A 15,851-nucleotide genomic window follows, 5' to 3' on the forward strand; every position below is an offset into this window, starting at 1 on the left:
ATCTCCAGAGGGAAAAGTAACCCCTATTCAGGGCTGACCCACCCCAGGGTTTCTAAGCTCAGGGCTTATCAAGGTGGCTAGAGACAGCATCCCAAGCTGGCAAGATGTCAGCAGGAAGATGCTCTGTCATCAAGTACTTTCTGGCCCAAACACATTTAGCAGCTCCCATGCCCAACTCAACCAGGTCCAAACTCCTGCCATCGGCATTTTAGGCGCTCCATAAAATGGATATGCCTGCTCTGACCCCTGACCCTAATTATAATGGCTGACATCCACCCAATGCTCATTCTGTATAAGCCAGGCACTGTGCTAGTTGTGTGAGGCATGCTATCTTATATAAACCTCAAAACAGTCCTAAAAGGTAATACTAATATTAGTGTCATTTTACGGATGAGGAAATCAAAGCTTAGAGAGGTTACAATATCTGCCCAAAGTCCCAGCAGGAGAAGGCAGGGCTGGATTCAAACTCAGTGGGTCTGACCCCAGAGTGCATGTAACCACACCCAAATCCAATCTGCACCCAGCACGCTAGTCTCTGGCCCCATCCAGGTGTGAGTCTCAGAACAGTTCCTACTTCTTTTTTTTTTTTCTTTTTGAGACAGGGTCTTGCTCTGTCACCCAGGCAGGCTGAAGTGCAGTGGCAATCTCGACTCACTGCAACCACCCTCCTTACTTCAGCCTATGCCATTTCCCCTCCCTGGGATGTTTGGTCCCTCTGCCCAGCACCCCAAACTCCCACCTCTTCCTAAGTCACACCTGTCCATAGTTGATCTTCTGCTACTCCCCTGGGTGAGCTGCATGGTCTCCAGCCAAAGGGCTGTACCATCAGAATTCAACCAGGGACTACAAACTCAAATGCTTACAGGCACCAGGCAGGTAACAAACATGGAGTGCCGGGGGGTGGCAGACTCAGATGCCAAGCTGTACGTGCATAGCGACTGCTTGGTTATGCAGCCTCTTAAAACACAGTTTAGGCAAAACACAGCGGGTACCCTGTGTCCCTGGGCCACCTCCACACTGCCTGGTCTTGCCATCATTGCCAACTGCTCTTGCCAGGGCAGCATGAATGAATGTTCAGACACTCCCCTGAAAAACAATGGTCATTCCCCTGCTTAAAGTGCCCGGGGCTTTTCTGCCACCCCAGGATGAAGGTCCAGCTCCTCTTCAGTATGGCTCTAGGAGTGCAGGCAAGGAGACCCTCAAGATTTGGATCCAACCTTTCTCCCCAACCCTCTGACTCAGATGCCACCCACTCCAGCACATGTATACCTTTCCTCCCCTGTTCCTTTCTTCTGGGAGAGTCTTTCACTTCCTGTTCATCTCCTTAGACACTCAGCACACTCAAGCTTAATCCAATCTCTAAAGCCAATCTGGATGCTACCCCAACCCCCCACCAAGAGGATGCACGCCATCTCCTCCTGCCCCCCTCTTCCACCTTCTTGGGAAGCCATGCCCACCTCCCCTAAACCCTTCTAGAGTTATACACCACAAAAGCATCATGTTCTATACTCATCTCACTGCCAGCCAGACCAAGCTGTAACTATACTTGACGCACTTCTTCTAACTTCCAGGGCAGCAGTTCTAAGTCCTAAATGTGCGGCCATTTCAATAACTCGACTTAGTTTTTCAGTTGACAAGAAAGTGACGATTTAAGGAAAAAAGAAGACCAGCTATTAAACCACTGTCTTTTTTTTCTTTTTTTTTTAAATCATTACTTTTAAAAAAACTTCTAATGCTCACTTGAATCTTTATTACACATTTCAAAGTCAAAGCTAACAACAATAAAAAAAGGTCACAGCCCAAATCAAATCACTTTTAAAAAAAGGTAGCGGTCTAAAGTTGCATAGGATGAAGATAAGAAGGAAGAATGTACAATGAGCACTCCATAGACTCATGTGAACCATAACAAAGAAGGAACGAATCACCAGGAAAGAATGATGCAGGGTTTCCTGGGAGATGTGCCCACCTGCCCTGGCTTCAAATCTCCCTTTGCCTGGCCTGGCTTGACACCTCCACCCTCCAGCCCCAGCTTTGATCCCAAAGCCAAATGAAATCTGGTCTTTCTTTGTGCAAAGCATTTAGTGGAGCAGGAAGATGTCAGGAGGAGACTGCCTGACCTGTTCTGATTCCTACTGGAAGCCACTGGAAGAGGAAGATAACCTCAGGGGCCATGGAGAGTTTGTTGTTGGTTTTGTACTCTTTTCCTTAATTTGAAGTAGTCCGCTCTGAACAGAAAACAAAGGGTGAATCGGTATGTTCTATGTCAGAGAGAGCAGGGGCAGCCTACTGACCAGATTTCACTCAGCTGGCTACATTGAAAACATACATGAATTGGTTGCCACTATTTACGAATCAAAAGACTTGATTAAAAATATAGGTTCTAATTTCTTTTGAAAAACTGGCAAATGTGCTAGCAATCAACCTGTGATCCTACATGACAATGATTAGCCAGAGTAAGTCACAGTTGTCCCTTCAGAGAGTGCACACTGTCCCCAGCATGCCCCTGGCCCGGCAGGCCCTAGGGTGGCCCAGCTCTCAGATTTTATGCTACGATCTTATACCTCCTCGGAGCCAAAGCCTCATGACTGGGGTAGGGAAAGAACTGCACTTTTTACAAGGAGATAAATATCTCCAACAAAAAGCAAACAAGGCATAGAGGGTACCTGGTACAAAAGGCAACATAAGCACCAATGGTCCCAATTTGGTTATCCGGCTCAGTCCACGGACTTCTACCAGGCAAGTCCCGATACGGGGTCACCTGCCACTGGGAGTCAACAACCTCAGAGGGTCACTGCCCTCAGCAAGCCCACCTGGCCTTGGGAGTCTACCCTCACGCCCCGCTCCAAACTGCTCCTCTTCATCCTTCCTTTCCCAGGCCCAAATCTTGGCTCCTGAGAACTCCCATTTTCCGCCCAAATTTTCTTGTTCTAACCACCATGATGGAAAAAGTAGCCAAATGTCTCTATGCAGAGGAAGAATCAGGGAAAGGCGTGCACGGGGAGAAGCCTAGTTTCCACAGACGGTGATAGCATAGCTGTCCTTTGTGGTCTGGTGTTCACCTGCCCTGTCTGGGAGCTTCTCTGGGATGATCCAACACAGCTTCACCATGAAACACCATCAGTTGTGCTATTTTTACAATAGAAAAGGGAGCTCCAGGTATGGAACTCCATTTAGAATAATTGTCTTGGAGGAAATAAAAGTTTAATTTAAAAAAAGGATAAAGATAGAAACCAACTTCCCAATGGGAAAGAAAGAAATTCAGCCTAAAATGCTACCTCTTCCACAGAGCTCTACCTCACGGAGGGGGGCATACTAGGTAAGAGACTGGTTCTGGAGTCAGTAGACACGGGTTCAAAGGAAGTCAAAGTGGCTTCGTGACCTTGGATAAGTTTCAACCTCTGAGAATCCCCGTTTCCTCTTCTCTAAGATGATATTGAAAGTAACAGCCTCCTAAATCTGCTGGGAGGGAGGACCAAATGATAGACAGCAGCACAAAAGTGCTTTGGATACCGCCTGACACACGGTGAGGGCTCAACACCCACAGGCCATGATTATGACTGCACATACCCTGACCCAGGCACATCCTCTCCCCAGGCATACCTGACTGCGGGGAGAAGGGTGACAGTCAGAGGATGTCTGAACCAGAGGATTCACTCTAGCCAAGGGCAAGAATGGAGAGCCGCCCAGGGCTCCTGGAGCAGGAAGGCGGCGTGGGGGCTGTCTCAAGACTGACCTCACTCCAGGTTTGTTCCTGGGCTACCTTGCTGTCATTTGAAACCTCCCCACAAAGGGCACTGCAACCAGATGCCCCCAGTGGCACGCTGCTGTGAGCCATCCAAGCCCTCCCATATTCCCTCCCCGATGGGGAGGCCGAGAAGTTCACGGTTCTGGCTCATGAAGCGCTCTCAGAGCAAACGTGAACTCAGCCCTCCCCCAGGCTAGTGGGGAGGAGTGCAGGTGCTCCCGCCCGCACCCAGCTGCCACAACTGCCATTTAGAGCGGCACTGTCTTGTGTGCGGGGAAAGGGGGACGGGAAGAGATGGCATCTCATGGCAGGGGGCCTGAGGCAACAGACAGGATCCCCCCATGAAGGTTGGAGGGCTGAGGAAGTGAAAGCTCCAAGGCTCGGCTGCAAGGCTCCCGCCCAGCATGCTGGATGCTTACTCATTTTAATTGGCACCACTGCTGGTCTGGTGACACCCGACGCTCTGCGTTGGTGAGGGAAAAAGCCAGGGGAATGACTCCAGCAGAGCCAAATGCCCAAGCTCGGTGGGAGCCTGTGAAAATCTAATTGCTGCTTGGTCTCCAGCTGCTACACAGAGGCGTCCCAGCTCGGCAGGGGCCACCTGCTGTGCCAGGAGTGAGGCAAGAAGGATCTGAATCATGGCCTGGGTTGAGGACCTCTGCTCATGGAGGATATTCCAAGGAAGCCCAGTTTCTGCCATGATAATAATGCCTATGACCGGCTGAGCACTGACCATGTGATCACACACATGATCTCATTCAATCCCCCGCAACGATTCTACTGGTGGATGCCATCATGGTCACATTCTACAGATGAGCAGGCTGAGGCTTGGAGCAGCTAAGCACTATACTCAGCTCAACCACTCCACTCACCATGGTATCACAAGTGACAAAAGCTGTGCAAGCCCCTTGGGCTTCTTCACTCTTTGGCAAGTATGCTGGGGCCATCTGGTCAGAGGCAGAGCCACGGCACAGACATCAGTGATGGAGCGCACACCTCGGTGTGGATTATCCTCTGGTGCCAGCCGGCGAGGATCTCTCCCAACTCCTCCTGGCTACGGCGGCCCTGAGGCCAACAGCTCTGGCCCACCTTGACTGAGCCTGGTGCCAACTCGCCCTGGCTGCATGAAGACCCTGAAAAGGGGACCAGGGTGCCACAAGGGGGCCCCTGCCAGGGGGCAGGGATCCTCCACATTGCTGAGGCTGCAGTGTGTCCTAGGCACCTCCCGACAATGTGCCAGGCATCGGTGTGAAGGACAGGGCAGCTGTCTGTGCTGTGACCTTGGGCCTTAGGTGCGGGACCTGTCACCTGAAAACCATAAACAACCCGGCACCAAAGCAGGGACCGGGCATCCTGCTCAGACCTCAGCCAGCCCCGGTGAGCCCAGTCCTTCCTTAACTCAGAAAAGGCACATGGTCCAGCCCATCTTAGGCAGCAGCTGACTTTAAAGGCAGGGAGAAGGCAGAGCTGAGTGTGACCAGAGTTACCCTGGGAAATTCCTTGGACTGCCCACTACATTCAGACTCGTCCTGATTCCCTGAATGCGGTGGGTGAGACCACTGCCTGCCACGTGGTGTGGACTGTGGTCTGTCTCTACACCGCTCTAACAGCGGCCCCGCTGACTGTTTTCAAGGTTATTCCTAGTTTCCAGGCTTTAAATACCTCTGCTCATACCTGCCTCCTTTATCAACCTGACACCATGCTGCCTGTGAGTCATTCATTAGCACTGCAGCAGCCGCGCTTAGAGCCCAAAGATGTCTGAGTCTTGGATTAAACCCACAATTGCCCATATAAGGAGAAAAACCCAAACCCTCCAGTTTCCTGCAGGGATAAGGCCCTCACATAGGGTTAAAGGTCACAGGCAGCACAGCCAGATTCCTCGGCCCCTGCCTCTGAAGAAGGGGTAGGAGTGTATGGCCTGAACTGTGTCCCCCTCAAATTCATAGGCTGAAGTCCTAAACCCCAGTAGCTCAGAATGTAACTGTGTTTGGAGAAAGGGCCTTTAAAGGTGATTAAGGTAAAACAAGGTCATATGGATGAGCCCTAATCCAATAAGACTGGTGTCCTTTTCAGAAGAGGACAGACACAGATTCAGGGACAATCACGTGAGGACACAGCAAGAAGGTAACTATTTGCGAGGCAAGGAAAGAGGCTTTGCGAGAAACCAAACCTGCTGACACCTTGGTCTTGGACTTCCAGCCTCCAGACCTGTGAGAAATTAGATTTCTGTCATTTAAGCCACCAGTCCACAGTGTTTTGTTAGGGGTGCCCAAGCAGACATGGAGCGTGGAGGTACAGTGCCGAGAAGGCCTCAGCGGCTGCTGGGCCAAAACAAAGGCCAGGCTTGATGGTGACTCAGCCTTAGAAAGCTTGTTTCATCCCCAGTAGCCCATGCTCATGTCGCTGCCAACTCTGCGGATGGCCTGTATCTGCATTCTGCCAACTCCTTAGTACTTCAGAGGTTTACAGCAACCAAAGACAAAGGTCAATGATGGCAGCCACTAGGATACTCAGCTGTGCTGAGAGCAATGGGACTCAAAGCAATGGTGAGGAGAGGCGGCAGGAGGGAGGCTGCCCACCTCTAACTCAGGCCCTTACACCACCACTCCCATGAGCTGCAAGGCCCCAGAAATCCAAGTATGTTCATTCTGACCACTATTTGTTGAGTACCTGCATATTGTGGGCATTGAGCTACGAGATACAAAGACAAATGGATGGGCCAGGCATGGTGGCTCATGCCTGTAATCCCAGGGCTTCGGGAGGCCAAGGCGGATAGATCACTAGAGGTCAGGAATTTGAGACCAGCCTGGCCAACATGGTGAAAGAATGTGACTGTGTTTGGAGAAAGGGCCTTTAAAGATGACTAAGGTAAAACAAGGTCATATGGATGAGCCCTAATCCAACAGGACTGGTGTCCTTATCAGAAGAGGACAGACACACAGACTCAGGGACAATCACGTGGGGACACAGCAAGAAGGTAACCATTTGGGAGCCAAGGAAAGAGGCTCTACTGAAAATACAAAAATTAGCTGGGCGTGGTGACACATGCCTGTAGTCTCAGCTGCTGAGGTGGGAGGATCACTTGAACCTGGAAGGTGGAGGTTGCAGTGAGCTGAGATGGTGCCACTGCACTCCAGCCTGGGCGACAGAGTGATACTCCATCTCAAAAAAAAAAAAAAAAAAAGATGAATGGATCTCAGGGCCTAGTAGGTGATCAGATGGTTAAACGTGTAATTACCCCACCATAATCTACTTGTAATAATAGAAGCCTAATCAAGATACCGAAGCAGAAAAGGGTAGTGAGTAATTAGCTCTGTCAGGAACGGGAAGTTCAGTGAAGGCTTCAAAGAGATGGTGTTATCAGCAGGATTTTCAAGACAGAACTGCAAACAAGAGGCTGAGAAAGGGATTCTAGACCGACTTGCCAGCAAGGTGGAAAGGTTTAAGAATGCACAGGGGATTCACCGAACTAAATACAGTATGATGCTGTGGACTGAGGCAGGAAATGGGACTGGTCAAGCAAGAAGGCACTAGAACACGCAAGGCTTCGACTGCCAGCTGAAGAGCTTGCCCTCCCCAACTCCCGCAGAGGGATGGGAAAGTCCCAGGAAGGTTTAAAACAAGGAAACAACCAGGTTGGGCTTGTGTTTTAGATGGACTGCTCAGGGCCGGGTGCAGTGGCTCACACCTATAATCCTAGCACTTTGGGAGGCCGAGGCAGGTGGATCACTTGAAGCCAGGAGTTCGAGACCAGCCTGGCCAACATGGTAAAACCCCCGTCTCCACTAAAAATACAAAAAAATTAGCCGGGTGTAGTGGTTCATGCCTGTAATCCCAGCTACTTGGGAGGCTGAGGCAGGAGAATTGCTTGAACACGGGAGGCGGAGGTTGCAGTGAGCTGAGATTGTGCCACTGCACTCCAGCCTGGGTAGCAGAACGAGACTCTGTCTCAAAAAAAAAGGACTGAAGGACTGCTCCTCAGACAGCAGGGACAGGGAGACGCTGGGGTAGAAGGTCAAGGCCAAAATCCAAGCATGAAATATCAAAGGCCTACTATGCTAAGGCAGAGCAGGCCTCCTCTGAAATCTCTTGTTTACTTGCACAGGTCCTACCCTTCTTCCCAGCCAGCCTTGGTGAATTACACCCACAAGTCATTGAGGTTTTAAAAACCGACCCAGTAAGAAGCTGAGAGAGGAAACTAAGATACTAATGTGCTGTGCAGGAAAAACAATGTCCCTGGACCCCAGCAGTTAGTTATACATTTCTTTATTCTTGAGAAACAAACCAAAGCAAGCCACTGACTTTGCCAAGATAAAAGCAGCCTTGCTAGTGGCCTAGCCAAGGGGAGTCTTATTGTGTCTCTGGCCTATTTCCTATTCATCAAGGTTCAAAGCCTGATCTTGACACAGGACTGGGTTGCTCTCTTGCCCCTTTCATCCCACAGGAAAGCTGGACACCCCACCATCAGATCAGGCACGTTGGAGGGACTTAAAAGTGATGACAGCCAGGATTCCCATTTAGAATCTTGAGCCTGGCTATTTCCAGACACAAGCCACACCCTTAGTAGGCCAACCACCCTCCCTCACTAGGCAGCATTCCTCTCTAAAGCTGAAACTGAGCCACAATCACTTTCATCCCTTTCCCCAAAGCACCTTCCACTATGGTGTGGGAGGAAAGATAAGACAGGCTTTACTGCTTACTAGCTGTGTGACCTTGGAAAAGTCACTTAACCTCTCTGAGCCTGTCTCCTCCTCTGTAAAATACAGATAATAATAACAACCCTATATTGAGGTCATATGAGATAATATAAATGCTAAAGGCCTGTACTCACCTTTTATTTTTTTGAGACAGGGTCTTGCTCTGTTGCCCAGGCCGGAGTGCAGTGGTGCAGTCATAGCCCACTGCAACCTTCCTGGGCTCAAACGATCCTCCCACCTCAGCCTCCTGAGTAGCTGGGACTACAGGCATGCACCACCATACCCAGCTAAGTTTTTAATTTTTTTGTACAGCCGAGGTCTTGCTATGTTGCCCAGGTTGGTCTTGAACTCAAAGTCACTGGGCTCAAGTGATCTTCCTGCCTTGGCCTCCCAAAGTGCTGTGATTAAAGTTGGGGGCCACCACGCCTGGCCTGTGCTCATATTTATTAAGGGTGATGAAGAAAAAAGGAGAGGGAGGAGCAGCTGAAGAAGTAAAAGAAGGAAGAGGAGAAGGGGAAGGAATTCTGGAGTCAGACGATGCTGGGTTCAAATCTCTGCTCAACCATTTCCTGGCTGTGTGACTTCAGACAAGTTACTTGACCTCTCTGACCCATAGTTTCCTCCTCTGTAAATAGCGATAATACTGCCTAGCCTTGCAAAGGGATTTCAGAAAGAAAACAGATAGTCTGAAATCAGAGCCACTGCTTTCTCATCCCTGAGTGGCACTTGGGGAAAAATCAGGTTTATGTTCGAATCCTCCTGGGCAATCCAGCTCTGCCACCCTAGATGAGGGTGAACACAGTGAAGCAAAGAGAGGCCTGTTTCTAGGCAGCCAGGGCTCCCCACCACACTCACATCCCTGGAAACACTGCTCTCCTTCATCAGTTCCCAGGGGAGGCCACCGAACTCCCTGCAACTCAACTGAATTCTCCCTGGACAAAGGAGACGGAAGAGCCTGGCTCGTCTCTCCTTGGCCCCAAACATCTCTGCTGTGGCTGGGGAGCACTGGGAGATGGTGGAACATCCGTTTCCTAAGCAGACCCTAAAGCACTGCTTCCCAATGTCTTAGGACCCTCCAGAAAAGGCGAGTTATTTTAAGCCTCTCCTGAGCCCAAGGCCTGAGCAACTGAAACAAATGGCTTCGGGATGCGAACCAGAAAGGTTTTCAAGGCCTCTCATTCTGCCAGAAACACACTTAAAATTAAAAAAATTTAAAGCTCCTTGCCACACTTGGGTTCACTTTGTGCTAGGCTTTGGTTCAGAGGAAGACAAAGCAAAACCCCAAGCCCTCAAATCAATGGATCATGACAGAACACTCGCCCTCTTCCCCACTGTCCTGGGCAAGGAGGGACTGAGATGGAGCAAAGAGATGCGGGTAGTGCTGCTTTCCTGCCAACGGTTTCAGATGGGGACAGACGGAGGCTGGTGTTGAAATCTGTTTCTTTTTTTAACAAGGAATGGGGCAGGGAAGGCAGCCAAAGCAGGCTGGCCTGAGGTCCCCGCCAAGCATCCACAGGCAGGCCAAGGTACCTCAGGTGCAAGGCAGGCAGTGGAGAAGGGAATGAGGGCACAAAGAGGGGCAGCTAGGCCCCCAGAAACACTGCCAAGCTGGGGATGTGGAAGGAGAAACACACAGTCTCCCAGGAGTAGTTTCTGTATCAGAACTTGGGGCTCAAACGTGGGGCCAGGCAACAAGTTACACACCCCTACTATCAGACCACAAAGCACTTATCACCTCTCAGCCTCTGAAACAGAAAAGTTGGGGTTCCCCCAGCCCACCCACTATCTTACTTTTGCTAGGTAGCTCTTCTTGGCCCAGGCCGTTGGAGGGAGCCAGTGGGGCACTGCCACCCTCGTCCAAGGTCAGGATGAGCGGCACGTCGTCATCCAAATTCACAGCCATGTTCTCTTCTGTGGCCCTCAGGATGTGATATCCAGGGCTTGAAACAGTCTCTGGTTTGAGCTCCCTTTCAAAGCCACTGGGCCAGGGGTGCTGCTCAGAAACTCCTCCATTAGAGGCATCTTCTAGGGTTTGGGAATTTAAAAAATAAAAGATAATTATTAAAATACAGCCATGACTGATGAATCTATTCTGAAATTAGATAGTGGTGATGGTTGCACAACCTCGTGAATAAAAACCACTCAAGTATACTCTTTAAAATGGTGAACTAGGCCAGGTGCGGTGGCTCACACCTATAATCCCAGCACTTTGGGAGGCCAAGGTGGGTGAGTCACTTGAGCCAGGAGTTCAAGACCAGCCTGGCCAACATAGCAAAACCCTGTCTCTACTAAAAATACAGAAAATTAGCTGGGTTTTGTGGTAGGTGCCTATAATCCCAGGTACTCGGGTAACTGAGGCATGAGAATGCTTAAACCCAGGAGGTGGAGGCTGCAGTGAGCATAGATCATGCCACTGCACTCCAGCTTAAGCGACACAGATCCTGTCTCAAAATAAATAATAAAATGGTAAATTATATATTAATTTAAAAAATAATAAAATGGTAAATTATAACTCAATTTTTTAAAAAATTTGCCAGTGGGGTGGCTCACATCTGTAACCCCAGCATTTTGGAAGGCTGTGGTGGGAAGATCAATTAAGGCCAGGAATTTGAGACCAGCCTGGGCAATATAGCAAGACCTTGTCTCTATAAAAAATTAAAAACAAAAAAGCCAGTTGGGTAAGCATACACAGAAAAAAATAAAATAAATATTTAACATACAAAAATAAATAAATAAACAAACAAAATTAGCTGGGCAGGTGGCATGCACCTGTAGTCCCAGCTACTCAGGAGGCTCACTTGAGCCCAGGAGTTCAAGGCTACAGTGAGCTATGATTGCACCAGTGCACTCTGGCTTGGGCAACAGAGTGAAACCCTGTCTCTTAAAAAATAAAAGAATTAGGGCGGACACGGTGGCTGACACCTGTAATCCCAGCACTTTGGGAGGCCGAGGCGGGCAGATCATGAGGTCAGGAGTTCGAACCAGCCTGGCCAACATGGTGAAAACCCGTCTCTACTAAAAATACAAAAATTAGCTGGGCGGGGTGGTGCGTGCCTGTAATCCCAGCTACTGAGGAAGCTGAGGCAGGATAATTGCTTGAACCTGGAAGGCAGAGGTTGCAGTGAGCCGAGATCGAGCCATCCAGCCTGGGTGACAGGGCGAAACACTGTCTCAAAAAAATAAAATAAAGATAAATAAATAAATAAAAATAGAATAAAAGCATTATTACAGTATAATAGCATTAAAATAGGGAGGGAGGGAACCCTGCAAGAACAAATACTGAAAAGTTAAGGGTAATTCTGTCTGGAGGGTGAGATTAGGGCTAATATGTTCTACCTCCACTTCTCTTTACATTTATTTGTAAGTTTTGTAAAGACTTTAAAGAAAAAAATAGGCTGGGCACAGTGGCTCCCACCTGTAATCTCAGCACTTTGGGAGGTCAAGGTGGGAGGACTGCTTGAGCCTAGCAGTTCAAGACCAGCCTGGGCAATGTAGCAAGACTCCATCTCTACAAAACAAAAAATTTTTAATTAGCTGGGTATGATGGCACATGCCTGTAGGCCTAGCTATTTGGGAGGCTGAGGTGGCAGAAACACTTGATCCCAGGAGTTGGAGGTTATAGTGAGCTATGATCACACCACTGCAGTCCAGCCTGGGCAACAGAGTGAGACCCTGTCTCTAAAAAATAAAGTAAAATAAAAGGCTGGGCGCAGTGGCTTACAACTGTAATCCTGGCATTTTGGGAGGCAGAGACGGGTGGATCTCTTGAGCTCAGGAGTTCAAGACCAGCCTGGCCAAAATGAAGAAACCCTGCCTCTGTTAAAGATACAAAAATTAGCTGGGTGTGGTGGCGTGCGCCTGTAATCCCAGCTACTCTGTAGGGTGAGGCAGGAGAATCACTTGAACCCGGGAGGCAGAGGTTGCAGTGAGCCGAGATGGTGCCACTGCACTGCAGCCTGGGCGACAGAGCCAGATTCCATCTCAAATAAATAATAAATAAATTTAATTTAATTAAATGACAAAAAAATACAACCATTAAAATAATAGTTAATATTCCGCTGGGCGCAGTGGTTCATGCCTGTAATCCCAGCACTTTGGGAGGCTGAGGCTGGTGGATCACAAGGTCAGGAGATCAAGACCATCCTGGCTAACATGGTGAAACCCCATCTCTACTAAAAATACAAAAAATTAGCCGGGCATGGTGGCGGACGCCTGTAGTCCCAGCTGCGCGGGAGGCTGAGGCAGGAGAAAGGCGTGAACCCGGGAGGCGGAGCTTGCAGTGAGCCGAGATTGCGCCACTGCACTCCAGCCTGGGTGACAGAGCGAGACTTGTCTCAAAAAAATAATAATAGTTAATACTCAATGAGTGCTTACTATGTATGAGGGACCCTACTAGCACTTCATAAGTAAAAGTTAACTGAAAATTCTTAATAGCCCCATGAGATAGGCAGGCTTATTATCCCCCCATTACGGGATGGGGGTGGTGGGTACTTCAGGCACAGAGAGATTACGTATCCTGCCCAAGGACCCACAGCTTAAAAAAAGCGAAGCTTTCAACTCTACGGTGTGACTCCAAACCTGTATTCCTAGCCATTACACTATAATTCCTTGAAGTCTGGGCTATGTATTTAGGTAGCACCCAGCTTCAATCACCGATATATACTTGCCCATATATACAGATTTAAAATACATCTTTCACTTCAGCTTTACCATGCAGCCTCTCAGGAACAGTTAGAAACGTACTTCCAAAATGTATGATTTTTATATCATTTTTATATAGGAGTTGTTCTCTTAGATTTAAGTGTCCAAGGAAGGGGAAAAGAGTATTTTTCTTAACTGATGAGTATTTTTTAATACAGTAAAAGTTCTCATCCTTAACTCCCAATTTAAAACACTCAGAGCAGCCAGGTGTGGTGGTTCATGCCTGTAATCCCAACATTTTGAGAGGCCGAGGCGGGTGGATCGCTTGAGGTCAGGAGTTTGAGACCAGCCTGGCCAACATGGCGAAACCTGGTCTCTACTAAAAATACAAAAATTAGCCAGGTGTGGTGGTGCATGCCTGTAATCCCAGCTACTGGGGAGCCTGAGGCAGAAGAATCACTTGAACCCAGGAGGCAGAGGTTGCAGTGAGCTGAGATCACGCCACTATACTCCAGCCTGGGCGACAGAGTGAGACTCCAGCCTGGGCGACAGAGCGAGACTCCATCTCAAAAAATAAACAAACTAAAAATCTAAAAATAACTAAATAAGTAAAACACTCCGAGCTAGCCTGTTACAGCTCCTATTTATGCACATTCCCGTTTCTGCTGAGAAGGACCAAAAAAAAAAAAAGACTCAGCGGATCTGACTGCAGACCTTTGAACTTGCAAACAGCAGCAGGTTCCTTCCTCAAGCTGTGGGCTCTGGGCTCAACCCACTTTGCCTCCCAACTGACCTAGTCAGTGGCAGCTGAGTAACTGACTTCTTCCTCGAATCATTGGAACAACTCCAAGCAAATCCTTGTGCATCCACAGGGAACGGCACAACGTTTTGAAACAAGGCAGCGAAAGTTCTGCTTGCTGCTAAGCCCGTAGCTCTCTGCCCAGCACACTTCCTGTGAGATTTTTTTTTTTTTTAAGTTTCCTTCAGATCTGGGGATTTATTTTGCTTTTAAATCTCAGCAGTGGAGAAGCAGAAGAGGAAATCCCAGATGAGACACTACTATTTGGCAGTCTTAAGAATTATGGTTGTATTGTCGTTTTGGTTTAACTTTTTACCACAGATATTTTCAAACATTCTCAAAAGTGCAGAGAATATATACGTGAACTTCCTTGTATCCATTACTCAGCTTTGACAATTATCTCCCATATTTACTTTGAAGGCAGGAGAATTTATTAACTCACAGAGAAGAGGTTTCTTAATGTTACCATTATCATAATGGCTAGTGGTTTCTATGTTTTAACTCACGGCTGTCCAACCTTTTGGCTTCCCTGGGCCACGCTGGAAGAACTGTCTGGGGCCACACATAAAATACACTAACATTAATGATGAGCTAAAAAAAAAAAAAAAAAAAAAAGAGGCAGGGGGGTGGTTCATGCATAATTTTCATGATATCTGCCACCATAGATTAAAGTCCTCGCATTCAAACGCTTCAACACAGTTGTTTAACTGTTTAATATATGACTGCTTGCCTGCCTGTACTGTCTTTGCCCATTGGCTTTCAACTGGGGTGATTTTTGCCCCCATGGGGACATCAGCAATGTCTGGAGACATCTTGACTGTCACAACTTGGGAGTGGGGGGATTGCTGGTGGATGGAGTCCAGGTATGCCACTGAACTTGCTACAATGCACAGGTGAGACCTCCCGAAACAAAGAATTATGTGGCTCAAAATGTCAATTGAACTGCTGTTGAAAAATCCTATCTTAGCCAATATCCCCACTTTAGGAATGAGAAAATTGAAGCTTGGAGTGGTTAACTTGCCTTTTATAAGTTTCAACCCAGGCAGTCTGAATCAGGGACCCTGCCTGCTTAACCATTACCCTATATACACCTACGACTAGAACCAGTCCCCTGATTTGAATTCAAACACGTCATTTTTCCAGACAGACAAAAATGAGGCCCAGAGAGGGGAACAGACTTGCCCAAGGTCACACAGTGCAGGAATAGGGCTAGAACCCGGGACTCCTGCGTCCTGGTCCAGTGTTCCCTCCGCAGGCTTTGCTTCTGCCTCTACAGAGGACCCAAATCGCCAGCCCTGGGGAAAGGGCCTAGGGCAAGAGGGCCAGCTGCCATCCCGCTGTCCGCTGGGGCAGCCTGACCCGGGCACGAGACTCCTGTGGGGTCACCTGAGGGCGCCAGGGAGAAGGGCGAGGGAGGGAGGAAGAAGGAGGCAGGAGCGCTGGCTCCAGCTCCACGTGCTCCCAGCCCCTGGCTGGGAGCCCACGTGAGGTTCGCCCCAAGAAGTCGGGGGCGAGGAGAGAGGGTGCAAAGCCCCGGCCCGGGCTGGACGGAGAGAAGCGCGGTGGAGACTTCCCCGCGCCCCCTCTGGGCCCGTACGGCCCACCTCCCACACCAGAGTGCTGCGCCGCAACCCCTTACTCCGCACCCTCTGACCCCTGATCCCTGCCCTCTCCCTCGGGCCAAGCCCTCGCATCCCTCGGATTCTTACACGCGCCGCCCCAGCAACCCGGACCGCGCGCCGGGGTCCGCACCGCGCAGCCCAGCCCGCCGGCGCCGCCGCCAAAACCCCGAGCCCGAAGCTGTTGCAGCCACCGCAGCCGCCGAAGCCGCCGCCACTTCAGCCACTGCCACCAGGGCAGCTGCGCCAGCTCTCCCATCCGCCGCCTACCGTCCTCTCAACCCCGCTGGCCCCGCCCCATTTCCCCTTCACAGCGTCCTACTGGCTAACAGGGCTACCGTGATGAACTC

The 15,851-nt window shown here is 49.4% G+C and overlaps 1 protein-coding gene across 5 annotated transcripts in view; it reads right to left on the bottom strand.

Annotated features, from left to right (window-relative positions):
* The window catches only part of TPCN1 (two pore segment channel 1), a 77,845-nt gene that overhangs the window by 61,781 nt on the left and 213 nt on the right, over nucleotides 1-15,851 (bottom strand). Inside the window, exons 1-3 of one of the 5 annotated variants that reach the window (XM_058425080.1) lie at nucleotides 15,592-15,754; nucleotides 11,858-11,950; nucleotides 10,234-10,467 (exon numbers count right to left, since the gene is read on the bottom strand). In XM_058425080.1, coding sequence (XP_058281063.1) covers nucleotides 10,234-10,467; nucleotides 11,858-11,948 — 325 coding nt within the window. In that variant the 5' untranslated portion in view covers nucleotides 11,949-11,950; nucleotides 15,592-15,754. Of the gene's footprint in view, nucleotides 1-10,233; nucleotides 10,468-11,857; nucleotides 11,951-15,591; nucleotides 15,755-15,851 lie in introns of those variants that run through there. The other 4 variants (XM_058425079.1, XM_032168601.2, XM_032168600.2 and 1 more) reach the window with 4 other exon arrangements.

This window comes from Hylobates moloch, unplaced genomic scaffold (assembly GCF_009828535.3).
Source record: "Hylobates moloch isolate HMO894 unplaced genomic scaffold, HMol_V3 SCAFFOLD_12, whole genome shotgun sequence".
In the NCBI taxonomy this organism is placed as follows: domain Eukaryota; kingdom Metazoa; phylum Chordata; class Mammalia; order Primates; family Hylobatidae; genus Hylobates; species Hylobates moloch.